Raw genomic sequence first — 26,953 nt, 5'->3', positions numbered from 1 at the left:
ACGAGATCAGATCTGAGCTCATCTAAGCGTGTGTGTGTGTGTGTGTGTGTGTGTACATGCAATGCTTTGTAATGTTTTACTTTCTGTAGCTTTTCCCATCTGGAGAGGTTCAAATGTTTATGTTTTTGGTTGCCTCCTACTATCCAGAGATCATGTCACAGCTAGGCGCCAGATGCGAGGGCATTGAGTTGATGTTATTAATATAACTGAAAACTGATGTGAATGTCCTAGAACCTAGATTTGTGAAGCCTGAAAGTTTACCTTAATTTGCAGGACAAAATGTTGGTGAGTTTGCATCGAAAGGTGCTGGAAGTCTATCGTCGCTGCATTGGAGAGAATGAGGCAAACCTAGGAACTTTGCAGATGCTCACTGTTATCGAACACCAGTTAGATGACTTATTAGAATGCCTTGAGAGGGTACCTCCAGGAAAGATAGAACAGGCTGAGAAAGCCAAAGAGAAAGAACGAAGGATGAGGTAAGATAAAAATCCTATTCAGGGTTGGCTCCAATATGGTGCCTTCAACAGAATGAGGAAGATTACATTCCTTCTCCACCTCCTTTTGTGCATCCTCTAGTTCAGGGGTAGGCAACCTTGGCTCTTTTATGACTTGTGGACTTCAACTCCCAGAATTCCTGAGCCAGCAGTTGAAGTCCACAAGACATAAAAGAGCCAAGGTTGCCCTGGTACTTGTTGCCATCAAAACTGCTTTGTAAGCATGGTAAGAGCATCAAATGAAGGCCACCATCTAGCTTTGATTGCAAATTGTAAGTTAATAGTACAATGTGGATGAATCTTATGCTCTTATGCACAGAAAACATGCATAGAAACATCTGGCCTTACAAGCATCATTTGGATGTTTGCTTTTTGACAGTCATACAGGTTTAACAGGGACATGTGAAACTGACAGTTTGAACTGCACCAGCGCTTTCAATAAAGATTCTGATAGAGGTAATAAAATTGTCAGAAAGCTCCATTTTGCGGAGTACATGCCAGAGAGTTGGTCAATATACTGATCCTAGAACCAGCTAAGACAATGAATCAGATAACAGACACACAAGAAGCATTTAACCCCTTTGGAGCTACTTTTTCAACATAGCATTTATGTGAAGAGCAAAGGTCTTTGTGGATCCAACACTCAGTAGAATTCTCCAAGACAATTTTGGGCTTATGTGACTTGCAATTCTAAACTTTTAATCTGCTCTTTTATTTGGCCAGGATGAGAGAAGAAAAGATAAGGCAGCAGAGACAGTTGCAAGAGGAGAGGCTGCAGCGGGCCCTGGCAAGAGCACAAGCTGATGTTAAGAAGAAGGTATGTTGAGTATCTCCTGAGCATCTGGTGTTGCATCTTTTTGTGATTTCAGTAGCTCAGACTATTTTATCAATTCTCCCATCCAAAGCCTTTCGTAACTCTAGTTCAGAACGGTTTATACACGAGGCACCAATAAAGGAGAATATTTGTAGCTCAGGGTTGAAATGATGGGTCTTTGGTGCCCTCTGAACTTGTTTGTTTTCCTGCAGTTGTTTCATTAACCAAACTAGGTAACATCACTAGCACTGATATTACCTAGTTTGGGCATTGAAATGTCTGCAAGAAAACAAGGAAGCTGAGGGAGCACCAAGGACCCTTCATGTCTACACACGAACAAGAATAAGGTATGACTGGATTCAGTATCCACCTTTGTGCCTTGTTTCTAAGACCAAAGATTGCAAGTCCAAAGGGGTTTTTGATTAGTGATATTTCTTGCTATAAAGTGAAAACCTAGCTCAGGCTTTCCTCTTTCTACACTTTACTATTACATATAATGAAAATAGTAAGGATTACTATTACTACTACTACTAATAATAATAATAATAGCAACTGTGGTGGTGCAGTAGTTAGAATGCAGTATTGCAGGCTAACTCTGCTCACTGCCAGGTGTTCGATCCTGACGGGCTCAAGGTTAACTCGGACTTCCATCCCTCATTGATAAAACTGAGGAGCCAGTATTGGTGGGGGCAATATTGAGTTGAGGAAATTGTTCATGTTCTGAATCAACGCATGAGATTGACCACAATGGACTAAAAGAAAACCAATCCTTATAAATGGAGATAATCTTAAAACAGAGATGCCTTAGTGGAAGAAAATAAAAATTTGAGTAGTAATTCAGCTGATTTTCGATAAGATCATCTTTCTCTGAAGAATCCGTTTTTAGTATATATGCCAACTGGATCAGCTCCTAATAAAGTTAGAAAAGACCACAATAATGACACGTTTTAGTTACATGTAAGTTAGGTAACTGCAATGTGCTTTGCATGGAACTATCCTCTGGATCTTTCAGAAGCTTTAGAGCTGCGGTAACAGAGGAACAGAGAAATCTAGCACATTTAAAAGTAGAACCATGTCTGCGTTGCTTAACAGGCTCTCTCCAGGCACAATTTGAAGCATTTATTATCTTTAAAATTCTAAATGGCTTAGATCCAGAATACCTTAAGGCAGGGGTCCCCAACCCTTTCCGTGGACCAGTACTGGGCCATGGCACACCAGCAACCGGTCCGCATAAACAAGGAAAGCCCCATCCATAGGATGTAGGCAGCACACAAAACCACGCCCCTTCTGGTCCATGGAAAAACCTCTCCCCATGTAACCAGTCCCTGGTGCCAAAAAGGTTGGGGACCTTTGCCTTAAGGCAAGGGTGTCAAACTCGATCACATTACGTGACGTATTGTGACATTTTTTGCCTTTGCAGAGCCGGGGTGGGCGTGGCCTGCATGTGATGCATCTGGCCTGTGGGCCGCCAGTTTGACAACTCTGCCTTAGGGGTTGCCTATATAAGGCTTCTGGTGATTTTCAACATCACTACTATACCAAAAGTGTGATTGGTAATGCAAATAAATAAATTGGCTGTTGCTCAGCAAAGGAACATATTAGAGCACAGGTGTCAAACTCGGCGTGTCCCATGACATGTCACAACATATCACAATTTTTTTCACATTGCTGGAGCTGGCGTGGGTGCGGCCTCCAAATGATGCAACCTCCCACGGGCCGTCAGTTTGACACCCCTGTATTACTGGATACATGAGAATTTAGAACTCCAGTAATTTGGGAACCCAGGTTGGCACTTAACCGCGATTACAATTTCATTTTACAGGAAGCGATAAACCTTTTTTGTTTTTACTACCTCATAATTTATTTCACTATTTCAATGCTTTGTACTGACCTTAACTACTGCTAGCCACTCTCAGTGATGCAGAAGTACCAGAAAGGTAGAATTCCTTATATATAAAAATAATACACATCTATCAAGCAGCACCAAGACAGTAGCACTGATAGGCTGCTATCCTAGAGGTGCGACACAAGTTTATTTCAGCAATGGCAGAGTAATACTACCTGATTATAGATAAAGAACTTTATACCTACACAAAATATCAGTTCTAACATTTTACCAGATATTTTACTTTCCAAATTGAACATTTTGAAATGATTCTCTGGGGATTTTGTTGTTGTTCACACATGCCTTCCATAACTCATGAGGTCACGTACTGAACCTAACTATGATTTGAGAATTAGAAATCACAAATCATAGAGAATTTCTGAGTCATTGTACATTAAATCAGGCATTTGAATGAAGTGGTAGAGAAATTATTACTGGTGTTCTACATAGCTTTTAGTTTACCAAATAATAAACACAACTGTAATTATTTTTATTTTATTTCTGCCAAGAAAGACAGGTAAAAAATACTTCAAATTTTTAAATATTCTAAATATTTTTAAATATTCCAGGAAGGAATAGTCCTTCCTGGAAGAAGCCATATTTCTTTCTGTTATACTCATTTTGAATGAAATAATGATAGAAGGGAAGAAGCATTGTTAGAAACTTCTTTATGGAAGGAAGAAATAAAACCGTGCTCAGATAAAAAAAGGTGGTCAGAAGTTGGCCCTGCTTTGACCGATATACACTTAGTGCAAAATGAATTTATTTGCATTATTTCAGTATAAAATATGCAGAGTTGTTCTTAAGTGTCCCTGTGATCATTTTTTAGACTGGCCGAAGATTAATTTTTCGTTCTGAGCCTCCCGCTTTCAAGGAGAAAGAAGATGAGGATCAGGGGCTGATCGATAAAGAAAAAGAAGAGCTGCTCTATTACTTTACCTAGCAGTTGAAAGCTGCTAGACATTATGAAGCATACCGCAAATGACAATCTTAACAAGAAAATGTTTCAACAGATAACTCTGCAAATTTGGGGAGAAAGCTAACTCTATCCTAAGTATAGCAACATACAATAGATCAAAATATAGACGACATCTTTTCATAATTGTAAGTCAGAAATCCAAATGTTGCTCAATTTCTTTTGTCAATAAATGAAAACTTAGTGATAGAAAACAATGTCTACCAAAGTGACCAAAGATCACAAATTAAAGTCTTGCAGCTAGGAAAATAGATATATCAGTGACAAATATGATTTAAAAAAAAATTCTATCTTCAATATGAGATTCAATTTTTTTGTAATTAAGCAGATTCTATGGATATCACAAAAATAAAAGTTGAAATGAAGAAACTGGACATTAATTAATTTTATTAGTCCTTTTAACTCCGTGATTATAAATATCCATTGCCAGCAATGGACTTTGCCAGAATAAATCTAATGCTTGCTCTCAAGCAATTAGAAATTTACAATGAGAGTTAAAACTGAGTATATAAACTTCATAAAAGAACACATTTGTCTGTCCAAGAAAAGCAATTACTTATTTTTCAATAAGCAAGACTCCGTAAAACAGAAGCACCACAACAAATGGATACAATTCACATTCTTACCAAGTTAGGGATCCTCTTTGAGTTAAAAAGAATTGAGTGGTCTGCCCCATACTTAGTAGGAAATGGAAGCCACGCCTACTATGGAAATCACAAAATGTTGTTTTTTTTACTCAAAGAAAAGGAATAAGGAATGAACAGGCTTCTTCTGGTCCACCTATTTAATCTAAATCTACCTGTGTATCTTTATAACAGACAGGTGTGCTTGCATTACAGTTTACAGAGGATCACAATCACAGTAAGTGTGTGAACTATTCCACTGAGTTTTTGAAGTGACAATTGTTGAGGGCAAAATGCCCCCATTCATCTTGAAAACTGAACCTTGGTGATAGAAAGAAAAGACAAGATGTTTAAAAATAAGCAATTTCTTCACTTTCTCCACTGAGAGGTTTTATATCAGAAATGAAAATAATTTGTTTTGATAATGTAAATGTATAGTAATAGGTCAAGATAGTCCGGTAAATGTTTTACGGTCAATGAAAAATACCCACCCAAGATTTTCTTTTTTCTAAAAAAAAAAAAAAAAAAAAAAAAAATCCACAAATCAAAATCTGAATTAATGTAATCTGTATAAAATGCTTCTAAACTACATTCTTCTGAAAATGAAGTTCAAAAGGCACAGGCATCAATTAGTATATTTCTATTTATGGGTAAGTCCTCTTAATTTGGAATAATCTATTGTGAATAATCCAAGACAGAATTTATCCACGATTTAATAACACAGTAGAAAATAATATTTCCAAAGCCATTTGAGACGTAATATCCTCCTGGTATATTGTATAAGGGAGACCAGGCCCGGGAACCTCCCTTCGGATTTCAACAGGTCTAGGGAATATATTTCCTAAGGCTCCTGACTTCCAAAACAGAGAAGGCCACATGATGCACAGTGAACAGTATAAGGTCCAGAGAAGGCTGCTTATCTCTCTTCCTCTTTGTCAGTGCTGCTAGAAGATGTTGCAGAGGTGATAGGGCAAGGCTAGTTTTACTTAAGCATGAGTTCCAAGAATACAAATTTAGAATGTGATGGAAGAAGGGTCAATTTAGAGAAATTTGTTGCTCACTCATATATTCAAAGCAATTAACCTTTAATTTTCTCCTAACTGTAAATAAATAAGCAAAATTCGAAAGTGTTCCTTTGTAGGATATCTTTGTATAAAAAACAACAATGCTCACACAACTTTTTAACTAAGCCGTACATATGTATAATTTTAATGCCATGTGGCATGTCATGAATAAAATGCTTTAAGTTCCAGACTTAAATTCTATTGTAAAATACTGACATTTATTTCTCTGAAGCTGAAGTCTTAGTATTTCTTCTTAAAAGCCTGTACGAATTAATTCTATTATCTTAGAATAAAAGATAGGTGTTTTAAAAACATATAAAGATGTATTTTTCGTTTCGGTCAAGATGTTACTTTTATATGCTACTGACACTAGCTGGAAGCTCTTTCTGCAGCCAGATAGTCTGTATGTAAATAGTAGGCAGACCGTTATTTCAACATTAATTTAGCAGTAAGTTCTACTGAAATCAGCAAAACCTATTTTTGACCAAAAATGCACCATGATGGGTATATGTAATAAAGGTAACTTTGTACAAATTGGCAATACTGTTTTATATTACTGTAAACATAGCCAAAGTGGTAAGAAATAACATGTGCTAGGCAGCTTTCTCACGTTCAATGTAAAATGCTAAATTAGAGATAGCAAGAGCAAGAAATCATATTGCTCTACTAATTCAACCTTTACTATCCCTGAGTATGGTACTATTTTTATGCTCTTGTCTCTTTAAAATGTCAGTTTGCAAAAATTAATTGGTCTTCCTGCTTATTCCTTCATTTTAACCCAAAATTTAATTCATTTCAAGAAAAAAGTGCTAAGCTTAATTATCTACTATTTTGAGAATTATTCTTAATTAATTCTTAATTATTCTTAAAATCAGTGTGGAATATCACCACTGCACGTTCACTCTAATGCAGGACTTTAATTCCCCCATATGTTCCTTTTTCCTGACTCTAAGATAGAACATACCAAGATCTCAAATTGCCTTATCAAATAAAATTTACTGAACAAGTTTTCTGTTGCACGATAACCATCAAGCATCCCAGCACTGGTGAGCATGCTTCCATTGTTTACTTTTTCCTTTCAAAGCAGGAACAGACTCTTATTTCTCAGTATGCTTCTGTGTCTGAAAGTTCCAATGCTTCTATCTCCAACAAAATCATTCAAGGTCTTGTAGATTAATGGTGCTTCCTGTAAACTGGGAATTATCAGAATTGGCATCTTCTTCAGCAGAATTGTGTGGCTCCTGTTTAATTCAAGATGTTAAAGAATGGTTCAGAATTTCACAATTTGCAATTGATCAACTACACTCCTTAGATTACAAAAACACTGCACTCTTTAAAATCTATTAACTTCATGTTTATAGGAATGAACTACTCATATTTCTCAACAGTTAAAATCCTCACTAAAAAGTCTGCCACATGTTTCTATTATTTTCTTCTTCTTTACACTATAAAATTTAAAAGGCACAACCAAACACAGAAGGCACCTTATTGTAAACATAAAGTAGTGGTTAATGTTATGATAGCAAATCAGCTGAAGCTGCATTTATCCAATGTTGCAACTTAAAAGTTTTGTACCTGAAGAATATGAACAGGTAAATCTACTGTCAGCTGAGAGTGTGAGGAGGAAGATTGAGAACTGAGCTGGAAGGGTAGATCTCCTTCTCCTGGAGAATCATCCTAACAACAAAGGAGACAAAATGAGTTTCTAACTACAAACAGCATTCTCCTATTCCAACAACCAACTGATCACTTTACAAACATAAAGTCCATTCCAGAGCTTCTCCATCTTTGTGTGCAGAATAAGCATACAGTCAATTTGATTTTAGCGTGGTCCATTTGGTGATACCCACTCATGGTGTCATATTTGAGATTGCCGGAAGAAAAAAGAAACTGGAGAACCAGTTTGGTGTAGTGATTAAAGTGCTTGACTAAAGACCAGATGAATGCCAGCTGGGTGACTTTGGGCCAGTTACTCTCTCACAGACCAAACCACCTCTCAGGGTTGTTGTTGTGAAGAAAATAAGAGCTGTTCCAGGTAATGGTGTCGCTAAAGTATTTTTTTCTATTGCAAGTAGTCCTCACTTTACAGTCACAACTGAGACCAGTAATTCTGTCTCTAAGTGACATGGTTGTTAAGCAAAACATCATGTGACTGTGACTTGTGGTTTTACCATTGGCTTCTCCATTGATTCCACTTCTCAGAAGCTGGTTGTGAAGCATCCAAACTTATGACCAGGGGGATGCTGGTCATAAGTCCAAGGACCAGTCATAAAGTTACTTTTTCAGTGGTTTTGTAACTTTGAACATCACTAAACAGAAAAGATAAGTAAGGACTACCTGTATTCCAAATGCTATCTTAATTTCAACTTTAGCATTCTAGGAAGCTCCTATAATGTATATGACATTATTAGGTGCCATGTTAATAAGGCACTACAAGTCCTCATAGGTTTCTCTGCAACTGAAGACTCAGATCACTGGCTTGGTTTTGAATTTATATCATTCTATTGTTTGAGGACTTTGAGCCTTTTGACATCCATCTATTAGCAACACTGGTACTCCATTTCATCTATAATTTTTCTTCTCTGAAGTAGAAAATCTGATACTTCTCTGATATAAAGTGACTCATTCCCCTTTAAGTTTGCTGGTTTCTATAATGCCAATAGTGAATCTCAATATTTCTAATCTGACATGAAATATGTTTTGGTTCATGGTTCTGACATTCCATGCACCAGTAGTACATTTATTACTGCAGCAAGGTACCAGGATACATTTTTAGTAGCACATCTCTCTTTTCACAGGTGGAGAAATCCTAGAGCAGACATGTCAAACACAAGGCCCAGGGGCCGGATGCGGCCCGCGAAGTGGTTTCATGTGGCCCGCAAAGCCATCCTGGAAATAGTGAGGGAACGGCCCCCGCTGCCTTGGCCCTGGCCGGCCGGGAGCCAATGTACAATTTTGTGGTGGCCATCTATGCTGAAACGCATTCAATCTTAGCTCCACAAGGCTGTCTAGAAACAGTGAGGAAACAGCCCCTGCCGCATTGGCCCCACATCCTGGGTGCATGCTGGGGAGGTGACACCCTTTGTGAGGAATGAAGAAATGGACCATGCCTTGGTGCTTGCCAAAGTCCCACCCTTCACCAGAGACCCTCAGATCTGTCCCACTCCTGCCCAGGCCCCCACAGGCACCCTTGACGTGAACGATGTAGAGCTGGCCATGCCCACCCAGTAGGCCACACCCACTCCATCCATGCCCACCCTGGCCACACCCACTCGGCCCCGAGGGCAACCGCAATGCTGATGTGGACCTCAATGAAATTGAGTTTGACACCCCTGTCCTAGAGCCACTTAGCTGAGGAGCACAAAATTGCACCTGAACTCATTTTCCCCCTCCTCCCTGACTTTCTCATCTTTTTACATTTCTCTATTATTTATTATCAGCATCCTTCAAAGAAATAATAATTGCAAATATTTATTTCTGAAGCAAAAGAATGGCAAAACTGATTTGGTCGTGTGATTAAAAAACCAGATGGAAATTTTAGACATGATTAAAAAAAAATACTGGAAACTTAAAACTTTGCAATTATTTCCTAAGCAGAATTTGGGTATGCTGCACCAAATCTTAACATGCTTGCTCTATCTAGCTATCTCCACAACACATTGTATCACAAATCCCAGCTACATGTTCCTGAAAAAAACCCAGATTGTTTTCCATAAGTTAGAGTGCAGTACTGCAGGCCACTTTAGCTGACTGTGTTCAGCAGGTCAGCGGTTCAAATCTCACCGGCTCAAGGTTGACTCAGCCTTCCATCCTTCCGGGGTAGGTAAAATGAGGACCCAGATTGTTGGGGGCAATGTAAATATATATATACATTGCTTACTGGTGTACACCGCTTAGAGAGTGCTTGCACTTAAAGCGGTATATAAGTCTCATAAATAAATAAATAAATAAATAAATAAATAAGTTAAATTGCAAATTGTTACCTGAAGCAACTGAATTTGAACAAACTGTGTGCCAGCTGAAGGGTCTCTTACTGTTAGATTTCCATTAGGCAAAATACTGTTGCATAACCGATTTCCAGGACTAAAACAGTTAACTTTATCATTTTTGCTTTTTCTTATACCAGAGTCAGTTGAGCCTGAAATAAAGAGGTGGCATTTGTAAATATAAAGCTGCATTCTGAAGCAAATGTCATTACATCTCTGAAAATACTTCTCCTAAACATCTCTGAATACAACATATGATCTTACCATGTAGGGAGCAGATTATTTAAACACTGTTATTAAGCATATTAATAGTTGAGGCCGCATACAGTCTATTTGCAAAAAAAGAAAGAGCAATTTTTACACCTATTCATTACCTAGTGACTTTTATCTTCTAAAAATTTACTCCTAAGAACTGGGAGATCTTTCAGAATAGGAGGAAAGATTATATATTCACTGGCCTTGGAAAGGAAGGATTATAAAAAAATTACTTAATCTAAAAATGCCAACAATGCTGTTTCTATCCTGTATAAAAATCTGAAACCTGACTGAAAAGGGTCCAGATCATCAATTTCAGCCAATATCCTGTGGAATTGAAATACCAACATCTTCTAAACCACCTTCCCTAAACAGGAAAGGTGGAAGATTAGATAAAAATTGTCTACAATAGTGGGGCCAATAACCATTTCTAGTGGAGAGGGTACACTATTGCCTCTTTAAAAGCTGTCATCACCCCCTCTCGTCAAGGGTGAATTCATCATTGCTTAAGCCGCCCACATGAGCAGCCAGGAGGGACGTGGATCTAGCCCACAGGTGATGGCATTTGTAGCCCAAAGGACCCTGCCCACTTCCTCAGGTCCAACATGGTAAAACTGTCCCCAATAATGGATTAAGCCTGTTCCCTGGGCATCTCCACAGGATTTGAACCATGCTTAGCATCCAACGGATCCAGATCCAGGCAATTTTATCTACCAGTTATGCACAAAGTTCCTCTTTTCAGCTCCCTAAAGTCTTCTGTGAACCAGAGGGAGCGACAGGCCAAGGCAGTTCGAATGGGCACAATCCTATCCAAGGCTCTGGCCATCTCCCTATTCCAGGTAGCTGCCAGAACACCCCCCCCCCCAAAACAGGACTCGGCTCTCTTGTAGTTACTATAAAGAAGACCCAAAACTGCTCTTTAACTTCCTTTTTCCTTTGCTCATCTGTACAGTTTCTATCATTTTTTTCTACTTTATATACTTTTCCTCTTGTTTATCTTTTACTTATGTAAAAACGCTTGATAAAATTATACAGACCCATATACAGAGGGAGAGAGAATATGAGTTATTCTGAGCAAGAATTCTAAATACTGTAGCCTACAGCGCTCCCAACCCCCCCCCTCCAAAATTATTTTGTAAATAATAGTTCAATATGTATTTCAGCAAGTAGTTTGTTGTGTGTGGATGTATTCAATGGTGTTTTCTAGAGGTCTGGTGGGTACAAAATTACTCGTTTCAACTTCAAGGATCTAGTATATATTTATATGCTGCAGATGAAATTTATCTCACAACCCTAAAAAAAAAAAATGTCCTGTACAGCCAAGATAAATATTCCACTAGGAGCTTCAAAATTGGGGTAGCTGTGAGCCGCCTGAAGGCTTGCTAATTCTTAATAAATGTGAATTTAGATCATATTGCAAATTTTAAGTTACAATTGCCACTCTATTTAACCTTGGAGGAGGGGGGCTTTGAGTCCTAGCAACTGCCTGGATAAGTTCCTGCAGTTTTCTTGGCAAGATCTTTCAGAAGCCGTTTGTCCCTTGCCTCCTTTCAGGGCTGAGGAAGAGTGACTGGCACAAGGTCATCCACCTGGCTTTGTGCGTAAGGCAGAACTAGAACTCAGGGTCTCCTGGTTTTTAGCCCGATGCCTTCACCACTACACCAAACTGATTCTCTATTCAACTTGGGAGTCTAAATTTAATGATACTACCCTCAGATCCAGTTTGGTGTATACACAATATACTGTACTGAGATAATTAATACTCACCTATGTCATTCCCATTCCCATTTCCTTTTTGCTTTCTTTTTTTGGCAAGCTGAATAGCTCGATAATCTGTTCTCGCAGACCCACCACTCTCCTGATGACACAAAAGGGTTTGTTCACATCACTAAATCCAGGTAGACTGTTCAGATGTGCAACTTTTCACTATGAATGCCGTTTCCTCCTAACAACATGGATGAATCCCTAACAGCTTCCTCGCTTATATGGAATCCCAGTTAAGTCCGTAGGATTTTTACTCTACTAGACGTTGCCGACTACAGAGCTGGTGCTCATCTTCGTTTTGAGGCCATTGAGCCAGCGCTGCCCAAAGATGCTTCCATGGTTATATAGCCAGCGTGTCATGGAGCGCTGTTTTCTCCCCACCAAAGTGGTACCTATTTATCTACTTGCATCTGTATACTTTTGAACTGCTAGGTGGGCAGGAGCTAGCCCAGGGGTGGGCAACCTTGGCTCTTTTATGACTCGTGGACTTCATCTCTCAGAATTCCTGAGCCAGCATGGCTGGCTCAGGAATTCTGGGAGTTGAAGTCCACGAGTCATAAAAGAGCCAAGGTTGCCTACCCCTGAGCTAGGTGAAGATGGGTGCTCAACCAGTTGCACGGTGCTTGAGTCTCAAATGTGTGTCTTAACCACTGAGCCACTGCAACGCTCCATCTATTCTTAAGTCCACAGACAAAATAAATTTCTCTTCCTTTTGCAAAACACCAAAACCTGATATAAACTCCCGCAAAACAGATTATTTTTCAGAGGGGGCTGCAGAAAATGAAGAAATTTTACTGTGTAAACCATCTTTGCATGCAATCCTGTATATATGTCAATATACATTTTAATAAGATAAGTCATGCAATCAAAGGCGTATTTCAACAACATGTTGGAGAAAACAAGGTCTAACAATGGCAAAACTTTTAAGAAATGTCTTTTTCTATGAGGGTGGATACAGTATACTTTTTTGTCACTCAATCCCAAAGCATATCTAGAGTTTTAAATACAAGGGCAATTCGGAAACAAACCTCTGTTTGGTTATCAATGACAGACACTCGCAGATACAGAACTTTTATTATACACGTTGGAAAAACTACAACATTACATTACTTTTCGACATAATCGCCACTCAAATTGAGGCGCTTGTCGTAATGTCTTACAAGGTTTGAAATTCCACAGTGGTTGTCACTCACCACCAAACCTGGGCTATAGGCGGATGATCAAAAACATCCCAATAGAACTGCTTCAAACATTCTTGGGTGCGTTTAGCTTTGTGCGGGCGAGCACTATGGTGGACCAACACTACACCGGAAGTCAGCATGCCCCGACTCGTTATGGATGGCTCATCTGAGTTTTCGTAAGGTTTCACAGTAGACATCTGAATTGATGGTCGAACCATGTTCCATGAACTTCACTAGCAGTACTCCTTTGGCATCTTCACATTTGGCGGGATTGTCTATGGCACCACTTCCGGTGTGGTGTTGGTTCACGATAATGTTCGCCCGCACACCGCTAGACGCACCCAAGAACTTCTGAAGCAGTTCCGTTGGGATGTTTTTGATCATCCCCCCCCCCATAGCTGAGATTTGGCGCCAAATGGCTATTACTAAGGACTTTCAAACCTTGTAAGACGTTACGACAAGTGCCTCAATTTGAGTGGTGATTATATCGAGAAGTAATGTAACGATGTAGTTTTCTACTGTGTATAACAACATTTCTGTTTCTGCGAGTGTCTGCCATTGATAACTAAAAGGAGGTTTATTTCCAAATTGCCCTCGTATTTACAACGGTTTGGGGAGGAAGTAATGAATAAAAATTAAGCTTTGGTTTCTAAGCTTCTGCTATGAAAAAGACTATCCTCTTTCACTTAATACAATACACAATATGTAAAAGCACTGAATCACTTTCACAGGCAGAAACAATTTATGCCACTTACATTATACAAAATACATGGTGACTTCACTCGGGGCAGACATTCCATAAACCTTTTTGATCTGGTAGAGAATGACTCACAGTGACAATATCGTCAAAACTAAGATAGTAATAAAAACTAGTTACTTAGTGTTATTGCATACCGGAATAGAGCTGCCAGTCCCTGTGCTCAGATCAGTTTCTTTCTGTGCACTGTAACTTCCTGAAGGGTTGGAGAACACATACTGAGTGACCATTTTGCTGCCTTCTTGTTGCTCCACAACGTCCAGGCTAGGAAGCAAAGTTTGCTCTGCTTTATTTGGAGCTAACAATTCAGCTGTATTGTTTCCACCAAGGCTGCTGGAAGGGGTTAAAGTGGCTGTGTCTACTGACAAGTTATTGCTAGAAGTCAAACCGTGCAAGTCTTGACTGGAACTTCTTGTTGACAAAGATGCTAATGAGCCTAAGGCTTCTGCATTCACAGTCTGTACCTCATCCAGATTTAAAGTGCTTTGCTGTAAAACGGTGGTGGTGGTTCCCAATAAAAGAGAGCTATCCAGGCTGTGTGGAATGTCACTACTAGCCACTAAAATCAGTGGGTCAACTGTCTGAGCAAGGGAACTGCTATTGACAGACAGACTGCCTCCAAGCGTAGAGCCCACTGAAGCAACATCTATGGTAAGGATTCCAGAGTTTATTAGAGCCATATCAGCTGAAATTCCAGAGGAGTTCCCAGATGCACTAGAAAAAAGGGACACCAGATCTACATTGCTGAGGTCACTTTGTCCTGAATTGGCAAGTTCGTTGCTAGGTGTGAGGGAACCAATGGTTTCCATCTGATTTAATAGATCTGAAACAAAGCAAAATGTTTTTATAAAATTACCTAGTTACTATGATAGGTATCCTATAAATCTTGCCTCCTTCCTCCCTCTCCAATTTGGCTACATATCCTCATTCCAAGAACTTATGTCTTCCATTTCCAATCAAAGCAGCCAACACTACCTTCATTAAATTTGGAAGAAAACAGTACAGGTAGTCCTCAATTTATGACCACAATTGATCCCAAAATTTATGTTGTTCAGTGAGAACTATGTTAAGTGAGTTTTGTCCCATTTTACAACTTTTCTCGCCACGTCTGTTAAGTGAATCACTGCAGTTCTTAAATTAGTAACACGGTTGTTAAATGAATCTGGTTTCCCCATGACTTTGCTTGTCAGGTCACAAAAGGGGATCACATGATTCTGGGACACTGCAACCATCATAAATGTGTGTCAGCTATCAAGCATCCGAATGTAAATCAAGCATCCGAATGTAAATCCGAAGTGCTGCAACAGTCATAAGTGTGAAAAATGGTCATAAGTCACTTTTTTCAGTGCCACTGTAACTTCAAATGGTTACTAAATGAACTGTTGTAAGTTGAGGATTACCTGTAGTGTCAGAACTCAATGCTACTATGCCACGGTAGTGTAATTTTGTTAGGATTTCAGATAATCTCTATTTCTTGTTAACACATATTCAGACTTCCATAATATGCTATGCATCCCTAGCAAAATGGATAGTGCTAGAAGTAATTTTCACACAACTAGCAGTTAAGTGCCAGCAGTATTTATAGAGGACGTGAAGGGAGGTATTATGATGTAAAGCTCTGCTCTGTCCTTAAGTATGAGAGTTGTAATATCTCACTACATATAAAAAGGCAGATCTTTGCAGCATTGTGGCACAAGACCCACCCCTCCTTTATGTGCATTTTACTATTATGCTATGTAAAAAAGACAGAACTTTGGACAAAACACATCATTTGTCATTCTCAGCTTGCTAATCTTGGTTGAACCATACAGAAAAGCAAGTCACAGAGAATACTAGGGTTTCTATATGAATTATTCAGAAGACATTTTCAATAATAAAGAAGGTATTTGTAGTAGCATCAACTAAGAAAACCTTTGAGCAATAGCCAAAATGGTTGTTTCACTGCCCAAACTTAGGTAACCATTTTACATTCAATGTTTACGTTTCTCCTACTATACCACTTCTTGCTCCCACTGAACAATGTCATAATCACCTTTGCTTCTTCTGATAGGTATTATTTGAAAGAGATTACTTAAAACCCTACACTCATATTCCTATCTTTCATAAACATTTTATCAACATTCATTTACTTGCTGTTATTTTTGCCATTTATGTATTGCCTGCCATCATTCATTCATTTCCTTTGTTAAATATAACTAATAACTAATTTGGTCTTTGATACATTAATTTTCAGATCCACAATCCTGGTTACCATAAAAATTGCCATAGTAGTGGCAATGCTGTCTGCCTATGAAAGTACATACATAATATTTCACCAAATAATACCTCCTGTAACATCACTACAATCTTTTCTTTATTCATTTATCTTTAAATAATCAAGGAGGATCACCCACCCACCCTTGGCTAACTCACTCCTCAATTCTGAACAATCTGCTAAGCATTCCAAGTTATCATTACTCATTACATCCAGCAATTAGAATAGAATAGAATAGAATAGAATAGAATAGAATAGAATAGAATAGAATAGAATAGAATAACAGAATTAGAAGGGACCTTAGAGGTCTTCCAGTCCAAGCCTCTGCTCAGGCAGGAAGCCCTATAAACGCTACTATGTTAATATAAAATGTCTTATAGCTCAAAACAATTCATTTTATCATTATGCTTTCTGTAAATCAATAGTAAATATTGTTTTCAACATTTATACATATATCAAGTATCTACAAAAGAACAAACCAGATATATAGACTATAGGTCCCCAACCCCCAGTCTGTGGACCACCACTGGTCCACAGCATGCCAGAAACTGGTCCGCACAAACAAGCAAAGCCCCATCCATGGGATATGGGCAGCATACGAAACCACGCCCCCTCCAGTCCGTGGAAAAACCTCTCTCCATGGAACTGGTTGGGGGCCACTGATATAGACCCAAATAATTAACTTCAGTGAGATGAATAAATCTTTTTTTTTTGCAAGATCTTTAGATATACCACATTCTATATATTATTCAAATCCCCAGATAACTCAGTCTTCTAAGGAAGCAAATCATACCTGCACTAAAGTTGTGTTGCTTGACCATGTGGGTTTTCATACTATGCTTTGAATTGAATAATTTGCTACAACTGGATACGGGGCAACGCATCTTCAATGAATCCACATCCTGAAGGTGTTTTTTGGAGTGAATATATAGACTGCTGCGTGCTGAGAACTTTGCACAACAACCTGAAATATACAACAACTGGATCATATGAATATAATATACATGTGTAGATTTAAACCCTATTATAAGAGTTTCCTATGAGATTGCAGACAGCACAGTTTCTCATAATCCCTTACTTCTAGACCTCAGTGTTTTGATTCCCCAGATCTTTGCTCCTTCAATTTTCAATGATTTATAGATAAAACCTCAGACAGGTGACAAAGCTAAGAAAATGCTAAGGAGATAAACCAGTTTGAATGAGTTGTATACACAGTACTTAGTCTGTCACATCCCTATAGAGGAGCAAGAAGGACAGAGCTAAGCAAATATACTGACAGCAAAAATTACCTTTGAAAGGTGATCTTACAAATCTTAGAACAAAAGCTATAAATGCAATACCAGCTTCAAAAGCTTGTGAGAACGGAGCCAAATTAACTAAAACAACTGCACTATCCAACTACAGTTGTATTTATCAAGGTAGTGGGAGCTTTAAAGATAATACAGAAATTAAATCTCCATCCTGCCCCCACTCCAATTTTATTTTTATTTTTTTTTTGCTGGTAGATGTCCATATTCCCTAAAAATGAAAAAGAAGTCTTGAAATTAAATAGTTTTCAAAAGAAAAACATTCCTTTGGAAGAAAGATTTATTTAGCTCCTTCTTCACAATTAGGTTGTACTTTGAAAGTATTTTCTTTCCTGTCGTGAGATTCAATAGCAATCCTTCAGCCCAGCAATCCATCTGGCTATATAATATAGTTTGGTCTTTTCTACGTATCAATCAATCTATTCAGAAACAGAATCAAGTGTTTGAATAATACCTTCCACAGGGCATTCAAATGGTTTTGTACCAAGATGAGTTATACTATGGCCTTTCAAATGTTCTGCTCTTGTAAAAGATTTTCCACAACCTTCTACAGAGCATGTGAATCTCCTGTCATCTTCATGTTTCCTACAAGAGTAATTAAATTGACATTAAGATCAAGCACTTGCACAGAACTGAGAAAATCATATACCAATAGATTGAAGTCTGATAAGTTTTTAAAGCCTATTACTAGACTTACTCCAAAAATGTTTTAGCTAAGCAGACTGCCTTCGCTCAACTTAAACAAAGTCTATTTATGTTAAGAGCATTTATTCAAGCTCATTTTCTATTACTGAACTTATAACTCTTCAAACTTAAACTGTTACAATGTTTGTTTGGCAATGATTTTCAGTATAATCAGTTGGAACATTTACCTTTTATGTCTTAATAGCTTAGACATGCTGGTGAAAGACCAGCCACAGCCTTCAAAGTCACAAATGAAAGGTCTTTCTCCTGAAAAAAAAAAAGGCATACAAAAATTGCAAATACAAAGGCTAACACATTTGTTTTCAAAAATTCTAATCTGATTAGCAATTATGTTCATTAACTTCTTTACATAGATGATTTTACCAATCAAATTCTTTACAACATACAGTTAAATCCTTGTCTATAAACAGATTATCAGCTTTTAAGGATAGCATCTATCCAATCAACATATTGTTCTTTAAGCCAACCAAACGCAAACTTTAACAGTACCCTAGTTCACACCTGTGTGACTTCTCATGTGGATTTTCAGCCGGCAAGCTTTGTCATACTGCTTGTTACAGCCTGGGAAGGAGCAGGAAAACATTTCTTGTTCCCTGAAGTGGACTCGATTATGAGAAAATAATGCACTCACTGTTATGAAAGTCCTCTCACAACCTGGAGAAAAAAGAAACAGTTAACTGTGTTCCACAGGAAAGCACAAACAAAACAAACCCCCTTAATTTATCTGTATCATAAACAATATGCTACAGATAAATAAAAACACAATTTTCAAAAGCAGATTATTGCCAGGCACCATATGCTGGGAACAGCCAATAAAGAAATGTTTTCATATTCAATTTCTACATCTTCCACCTAAAAGTTTTTGAAAATAGAACACCAGCAGACATATTTTGCTCTACACATCTAAGTTACAATGTAAGAATCTATTATCTTGCTTCCATTCTACCACAATAGGGCCACCAAGGTATCAAGAAATGATAGAAGCTGAGATCCAGCATTTGCAGAGCACTACAATGGGAAAGGATGCTTTACCAAGTCCCAGCAAATGTTCCTTCAGATAACCTACAGAACATTAAACTAGAAATTAGACTTGCAACAAAAATTCCAAAGAATGAATTCACCTCATCTTAAAAAACCAGTGCACCACAATGGAAAGTATATTGGATTGAGGTTAAGGAGATTTGAGTTCAAATAAGAAAAATCACATTGTGTACAGAGGTAATACATTTCTGAATATTCCCTCACAATCAGAACAGGCATACCACATCTCACAAAATTGCCTTTTTCCCAAAATGATACTCTTTGCATTAATTATGAATTTAGCTGTGATAGTGCACAACTTTTTTAAAAAACTTTCTGTAATAAATCATGTAATTATTTTAAACGGTGTATTTTATTTAGAATGGTACTGAACAAAAGGGATTCTTTTTCATGTGATCACATGTAGAATTGCACGTCTGTCAGCCTCTCCAGAAATTAAGAAAGATAACAGTTCACACCAAAGGCCGCAAAAACATTCATGGGTATTTTTTATTTTTTTCTGATAACATGTTCAACATATAAACATACACAAACACACAAAGTAACAATACAATGGAGATTTTAGTATTGAGTAATTAGTTTAAGACTACAGCTATTACCATATAATACTTTGACGTGAATTTGTGAATTGCAGGGTATTTTTTTACTTTGTATGGATAGTCCTCAGCATACACCCTTTTTTTTTCAGTGATCATTCAAATTTATAATGACTTATGACCAATTCTCAAAGATCCAGCCATTGCAAGGTTCCTGTGATCATGTAGATCACAATCCAGGTGCTCTGGTGCCTGGCTTGTGATTATGACATTGCAGCAAGCCATATTATGTGATCAACGTGTGTGACCTTTCAATATGGAAGCTGGCAAGGAAGGTTGCAAATTGCCATGGAAAGTTGCTCCAGCTGCCTTTTCTCCTTGAGGAACCTACTATGAAATCCAAAAGGTCAGGGATTTTATACTCTGCAGCACCTCATGCAGGCTGAGGAATTCTGGGAATTGAAGTCCACAAGTCTTAAAAGGGCCAAGTTTGAAGACCCCTGCTTTAATGCTTGCCTGCCCACAACACCCTGCCCCCTGGCCAAGACCTTTGCCACCCCTTCTATGCCTCCACCGGCCCTCCCATAGCCCCTGCCAACTTGCTGTGACACCTGTGCACCCTCTCTACACTCCTTCTCATCTCTTCCTGCTTAAGAACTTGGGGGCCCTAGGGGTTACAATGGCAACCACAACTGCAGTCGCTAAGCGATGCAATCACTTGACATTGTGCTTTACAACTGCCTAGCCCTAGCGGTTGCATAGCAATGGTCCCAACTGCAGTCATAACCCAAGGATTTCCTGCATTCAGCTATGGATTAAAAGTTAAATAATGTTATGTTTCTAACGCTTTAGGATTTTTTTCCCTTTTTTTATTTTCAATTCTTTAAATTTTTTAAATACTAGAATGTTAATTTTATATTATATATTAATTATATTAGTGCATTGAAATCGGCCTGGAAATAATACAACGATCATGATTTGCTATTTTACAATAAAATATCGATGCGTGCGTATTTAATTGTTTCCCACATTCATTGGAATACACGTTTTGCAACATTTAAGATCTGTAAATAACTGGACTACACCCTCGATTTAAAATCCCCCCCCCCTTTCCACCCTCCCAGTTCATGGCAGAAACGCTACACACGAGCAGCGTGAAAGGCAGTTTGCCCAAACCAACCAGACCGGGGTCGACCAGATTACCTGGGTACTCGCAGCGGTAAGGCCGGTCTGGCTCCAGGTGGCTCCGCCGCTGATGCGCCCCAAGCCGGGCGGCGCTGGGGAAGCGCTGTCCGCAAGCCTCGCATTTGAGCCTCGCCTCTTCTTCGTGAGCCCTGCCGTGCGCCCGAAGGTTGTAGATGGTGGTGAAGCGCTTCGTGCAGCCCGGCGCCGAGCAGGCGAAGGGCCGCAGCTTGTCGTGGGAATGCAGGTGGCGCCGCAGCTTGTAGGCCGTGGCGAAAGCCCAGGCGCAGCCGGGAACCGGGCAGCTGAAGGGACGCGCCGTCCGGCTGGCGCCTGCTGGAGGAGCAGCAGCTGCACCCGCCGCCTCTCCGCCCTCCTGCCCCGCGCCGGTTGGGCTCCCGCAGCGCGCCGACAGTTGATGCAGGCGCAACAGCTGCTTGCGGGAAAAGGTCTCGGCGCGGTGGGAGTCCGGGCGAGGATGTGACGCCGGGACCCGCGAAGATCCGCCGGAGGGTGCAGCCGGCGGCTGGGCGGCGTCGCTCGGCTGAGCTGGAGGAGGCGGCACTGGGGCTGCCGGCGCCGGGCCTCCGAAGCTAAGCGTCCCATTTTCGAAGCGGACCAGCAGGCTCTGGTTGTTGATGGTCAGCGTGCCCGAAAAGGAGGAATTCCCCTGCCCGCAGCCGCCACCGCCGGGCTCCTCCTGCGGCCCGCCGCCCTCCGAGAGCGGCGCCGAGGCCGGGCCTTCTCCTCCCGCCTCGCCGCCCGGTTTGCCCTCCACCCGCGGCCGCTGTGTCGGCGGGGAATCCTGAGAGGAGCCTCGCGAGGGGTTTCCGGAGGCTCCGCCCCGCACCAAGTTAAGCACCAGCAGCAGAGCGTCATTTTCCGGCGGCTGCCCGGGGCCTCCGGCTGGCGGGGACAAGGCGGCGGAGGCGGGCGCGCCGCCGGAGGTAGCAGATCCCGGCGGCGGCGGCACTGGCAACTGCTGAGGCGGCGGCGGCGGCTCCGGCAGCTTCCCCTCGAGGAGCAGCAGCACCGGGAATGTCACGTCCAGGCCCCAGGCCCCCGCTGCCGCCGCCCCCGTAGAGTCACGAGGCTGAGGAGGTCGGCGAACAGGCCCTGGGGAGGGAGCCCCGTTGTCCGCGGCGGCCGCACCAGCGCCATGTTGTTGGCTGGCGGGCTCGGTCTGGGCCGCCTCCGCGGCGGCAGGCAGCCCCTGCGTTTCCATCTTGGGGGTCCCTGTAGCAGCGGCTGAAACCGGAGCCGCGGGGCGGAGCCGGCCAAGAGATCGGAGAAACCCGGAGCGCGGAGTACAGGAGAGGAGTCGATCTTCCGCGGCCGCGTGTAAAACCAGGAAGTGGTAGTTCTGCGTGAAACCGGAGGACAGATCCGAAGCGGGGAGGGGTGGAGACCCTGAAAGATTCAAAGCATAGCTAAAACCAAGAAAGAAATCCCACTTGGCGTGGGGTTTATGCTCCTTGGGAAAAGGGGATCTCGTAATCATTATATTAGAGCAATAATTAAGAAACAAGATGTTAGATTCAATGGACACCCCCTCAATATCTCCAACACTCTGCTAGCAACGAGCCTCGTAAATAAAACTTCGATTTGTATAAATTGTGTTTTCCCTTCATTTCACTTCCGCCAGGACTGTGAAACTCTCACCAGACTTTCGCCCGATAGGTAAGCCGGCTGGGACTGCGGAGTAATGTCGGGGAGCTCAGAGTTCTTGATCCCTTACCCTCGGATGTTTCATTATTACTGAAACTTCCTTTTAAAATGCTAAAATGAGCTTCCCAAATTTAATCTCGTATAAAGTGACTTTCCTTCAACGTAACCTTCATACACACCATCACCCCCATGTTGGAAACTAATTTTCCAAACCAGTTTTGACTCCCGAAGGATTTATGCGCTGGTGTTCGCCTCCAACAAAGCAGCTAAATGTGTGTCAGAATCATGGATTTTATGTTTGCAAGTCTGAAGTAAATATTTTAATGGTGCTGGGCTGTCTTAAGCTTAATGCTAATATCAGTGTTTGTTTTTCTGTGTTTCAGTTTTCAGTGTATACTTTGTTTAGTGATTTTTAGTGTGATAAGTTTCTTGAGGGAGATGAACTCTAGAAAAGCAGAAATAAAGAGTAACTGCTGTAGAAGAGAGAGGAGAAGACAGGAAGAGAGGATTACTTCCCTGTAACAGTATGGTTTCCCACCATGATGTGAATTCTTCAAATTTATCTGCCAAATTTAACATGTTGAGAAGGACAATTAAATTATTAAAGCATAGTTAGATAAGGAACTGAGTGTGAAGTTGGATTGAGATAAAAAAAAGAGTTGCTAGGATGTATGAGCTAAACTTATTTAATTATCTATTTTACACTGCATTCAAATGTAAATCATTCAGTGTGGTGCACACATTTCAAAATACGGAAGTATGGAAAAAACAGCAAGCTGGATGTTCAAGCAAATGAAGGAAGTGGCAGTGAAATCTGGGTCCAGAAAGATATTGCCGTGGGCAGCCATCCTTAAACTAGAGTCTTCCCAGTTGTAATGGGAAGTGAGATTGGTGGCATATAAATTTAATAAGTAAATGGGTTTGTAGATCAGAGTATCGTATAGGAAGAGAACTGTCAACGTATCTTCTAAGATTAGAAGATGGCATGCATTGTATATATTGAAAGAAAGCTGCTTCTTTAGTTATTACAAAGTGTTGAGATGTTTTATCTATTACAATTCTCTTTCCACCTTATAGAACTGGACTGCAGATGACTCTGAGGCTAGACTCGCACTTTGTGTTCTAACCAGCCAACCTTTTTGACTAGATTATAGTTTGCTAGTTTGCACAACACACTAAATCATAAGTTATTATTTACAAGTCAGCCACTGGGTTTACTCAATACATGAAGCAAAAGCCAGTTGAACCAGATTACGATGTGATTCCAGCCTGAGTGGCACAGATAAAGTCTTCAAATATTTCCCACTGTGCTGTTATAGATTTTATTAATATTTTAATACACCAACTACTGTAAAGTCATGAAAATTGCCCTAAAACGTTTAAAAATGTTAGTAAAGGCAGTAAAGCAACAACCATTAAAAATGAAAATAAGCATCCATTAACATGTGCTTTAAAATTTAAAATACCAACAGAGGAATATTATACCACAGGTGGCAACTCTCAAGTAAATGTGCTTACAAAAACTATGGGTAGATATCCCCAAATAGCATGTGTGTGAGAGAGTGTGAAATCATATAAAAGAAAGTTAAACTGCTTAGGGCAATAATTAGCTCTTAAGATTCTACCTGAAAATGATTTGGAAGCTGACAGCATGCTTTTAGCAAAGATGTAAATATGTAGCCCTATTTCAGTAATCAGGCTGGAGGTTACCAGTATGTACACCAGTTCTTAGTTGGCTTTTAGAAAGGCCAGGTTTGTGTGTTACTAAAAAATGACAAAGGAACTCCTGGCAATTAACTCAGCATGGAGAAAAAAATATGGATCCAGAAGTGCCACTAAATTGGACTGTTTCTTTGGGGGAAATGTAACTCCAAGCAGAGCTGGAAGATCTCCCAGTTATAAAGAAGGAATGCAGATCTCAAATTTGTTGAGACTATTAACAAATCTACAGAGAATTCATAAAGAGGATACATAATGGCCTGAGGAGATTCGTTAATAAAGCATGGCAGAAAAAGGTACACAGACTTTCTGGGAAAAATTAGCCAGAGGGAGTAGAAGAAATTACATTCTGAATCTTTCACATGAAGGAAATGTGAAGCCCAGATAGTCTCTGCATGACAAAATTAAAGTATCAAAACCAAATTGAATACTATATAGAGAATTATGTAGAACTAGCTAGGATCTAGCATTGGCTTTCACAGATGGTATCTTTTGAGCATCTTCAGATATAGTTGCTGGTGAAACATCAGGAAATCTGCTATCTACACCACAGTCATCAAATCCTGAAGCCTAACGCTACCCTCGTCAGGATTCATCTAAACCTTATTAATTTGGTAAATGATGTTTCTTTCCTTAATGCACCAATATTGTTTGTTACAGTTTTCATCTTACTGCTTTCTTAGACTCCCTATAGCAGCATTCCAACATTTGGTGCCCTCCAAATCTCTTGGATTTTAATTCTCAACTTGGACCATGCTGACTTGAAATCCCACCCATTTAGAAAGAGAAAAGTTGGCCTAGAATTAGCCAGGCAATACTATAGCTGAGATTTAGTTTTACAAATATAAGAATTAGTAAACCGTAATTGTTTAATTATGGATTTCACCCCATTATTTCAGTGAAGTTAAAAAGATATTCTAACATATGCAATATGATTGGCAACTAAATACTGTAGCATGTATTTTACTGTATGTAATATGATAAGCCATAAAGTGGTTGGTTTGGTTTTAACATAAAGTAAAACAAGTCTTTGGGTCAGATTTTCACTAAGGCTGATCAGTCTTCATTCAGTCCTTTGGAAAGGCTTTCCCCCCATTTTCCATTCATGGGTTTTTGCTTTTGTATAAATCTTGAGTAAGTGTCTCATGTTGGTTTGACTACATAAACTCCAGCATTATTTTGTATCTTGAAATGAAAATATTTGAAATTAAAATCTTAATTTTTAGTACCGTTAAGTACATAACTTTCTCAATTTGATCTTTATATCTTTATAAGTGAATAGTTCACTTAATTCATTTGTTTTGTCCCTTTGAATCACTTTTTGACTCCTGGCTTCCCAGACTAATCCCTTGCCGTTTTCTTGGCGAGGTTTTTTCACAAATTGTTTGCCATTTGCCTCTTTCCTAAGAGAGAGTAACTGCCCAAGGTCACCCAGCTGACTTGGTGCCTAAGACAGGACTACAAATTGCAGTTTTTAACCTGATGACTTAACCATTATGATAGTCCTCGACTTGTGGCTGTCACTTATGTGACCATTTGAAGTTATAACAAATCTACCCAAAGGTATTTACCACTTGGTTTCAAAGTTAAGACCACTACAGCACACTTAGGGTCATTCACCCTCATAGAGACCCTGCAGCTCCCTGCCACCTATTTTTCCCCTTATTCTGGTGCAGAACAGGGAGGGGAATTGGCTCTGTGACCTCAAAAGAGGCTCAAATCTTTGGGATCCAAGCCTAAATGGCAAAGACAGACATTTTCCCTTCCCACTATGTGCTATCTAGTATCCTTGGGGAGAGCAGGGATGGGGAGTTAAGTGAGGTAGTTCATTTGATGTTCAAATTTTCAACCGTAATGAGTAGGCTCCATTACAGTTGTAACAAAAGAACTACCTGTGTACCAAACTGCCTCTCTCACATTAATTATAATATACGGTAGTACTCTAATTTTTCTTATATGATTCAAACAGTAGGTGGTGCTATATTACCTTGTATCTGTTTGCAAAATAAGCTAATGAAGCTTATCTGGGAAATGCTTATATGGGGGGAGGGCGGAACCCTACTGAAGAAAGATAAAGAACAGAAATCAATCCTGATCTTCGTTAGCAGATAATTCTGAAGCCTATAAACAGCCATTGAAAAGGCTCCTTCTCGTTCTCTTTCAGATATACCCTACCTTTGAAGGTGATCAGATCATGATAAAAAGCCACTCCCAATTATCTTAATACTTGGCCCAGCTCGTAAGGAAAAATGAGATCTTTTTTTAAGATCGTTTTATATGACTTGGGACAAGGCTAAAAGCCAACTATAACTCTTAGAGGTGAACATACAATTTGGTTGGGACAGTTTCCACACTGTAAAATGGGCAAAGAATTGAAATCTGAATAAAGGTCAGACCATATGATAGCTGTCCCTCACCCAGATAATAACAAGAAATCAACAGACTGAATTGTTAGGGAGCTAACTAGTGGTGTGATTCAAGTAGAACTGGTAGCTAATTTTTTGTTGCCCTGGTCCAGAATGGACTTCTGGAAGTGGCAACCACACAGAGAACCAGTTGTTTACATATCTGAATCACACCACTGGAGCTAACACAAATGTATTATAAATCCTTAGTCTCCAAACGAGGTCTAGGCAGAAGAAGAACATTGTGGCTTCAAAATCAAAGGAATTGGTTTGGACAAAACTCAGCAGCACTTTTTCGTGTGGCTGCTGATAAAAACAGGATCGCCAACATGATCAC

General features: G+C 39.8%; 2 protein-coding genes across 10 annotated transcripts in view; one reads left to right on the top strand and one right to left on the bottom strand.

Moving 5' to 3' along the window:
* CFAP100 (cilia and flagella associated protein 100) overlaps positions 1 to 5,328 on the top strand; it is a 34,288-nt gene extending 28,960 nt beyond the window's left edge. For all 8 annotated transcript variants that reach the window (XM_039331311.1, XM_039331310.1, XM_039331313.1 and 5 more), the window contains 3 exons: positions 274 to 476; positions 1,218 to 1,311; positions 4,023 to 5,328. In XM_039331311.1, coding sequence (XP_039187245.1) covers positions 274 to 476; positions 1,218 to 1,311; positions 4,023 to 4,136 — 411 coding nt within the window. In that variant the 3' untranslated portion in view covers positions 4,137 to 5,328. The remainder of the gene's footprint in view (positions 1 to 273; positions 477 to 1,217; positions 1,312 to 4,022) is intronic.
* ZXDC (ZXD family zinc finger C) lies at positions 4,660 to 26,867 on the bottom strand. Of its 2 annotated transcripts, XM_039331306.1 has the most exons (10): positions 20,846 to 26,867; positions 18,567 to 18,719; positions 18,233 to 18,311; positions 17,815 to 17,945; positions 16,847 to 17,017; positions 13,937 to 14,622; positions 11,865 to 11,955; positions 9,840 to 9,994; positions 7,432 to 7,533; positions 4,660 to 7,097 (listed from the first exon to the last, which is right to left on the bottom strand). In XM_039331306.1, exons 1-10 carry the CDS (start codon positions 22,323 to 22,325, stop codon positions 7,011 to 7,013), a joined length of 3,135 nt encoding a protein of 1,044 aa, XP_039187240.1. In that variant the 5' UTR covers positions 22,326 to 26,867; the 3' UTR covers positions 4,660 to 7,010. The 2 variants fall into 2 exon arrangements, with proteins under 2 accessions (XP_039187240.1, XP_039187241.1); XM_039331307.1 differs by lacking the exons at positions 4,660 to 7,097; positions 7,432 to 7,533; positions 11,865 to 11,955 and having other exon boundaries at positions 9,845 to 9,994.
* Between the last annotated feature and the right edge of the window lie 86 nt (positions 26,868 to 26,953).

This window comes from Crotalus tigris, unplaced genomic scaffold (genome assembly GCF_016545835.1).
Source record: "Crotalus tigris isolate CLP2741 ecotype Arizona unplaced genomic scaffold, ASM1654583v1 scf7180000024437.13266115, whole genome shotgun sequence".
In the NCBI taxonomy this organism is placed as follows: domain Eukaryota; kingdom Metazoa; phylum Chordata; class Lepidosauria; order Squamata; family Viperidae; genus Crotalus; species Crotalus tigris.
The sequence above is the reverse complement of the archived record's forward strand: the minus strand, read 5'-3'. Positions and strand labels throughout refer to the sequence as shown.

Coding starts and splice junctions, on each gene's coding strand:
- ZXDC (XM_039331306.1), bottom strand. CDS start 22,325: ATGATTACGAGATCCCCTTTTCCCAAGGAGCATAAACCCCACGCCAAG. Junction 17,946..18,232: donor AAGCTATTAAGACATAAAAG/GTAAATGTTCCA, acceptor TTACTCTTGTAG/GAAACATGAAGATGACAGGA. Junction 9,995..11,864: donor TGGGAATGGGAATGACATAG/GTGAGTATTAAT, acceptor TCTTTATTTCAG/GCTCAACTGACTCTGGTATA.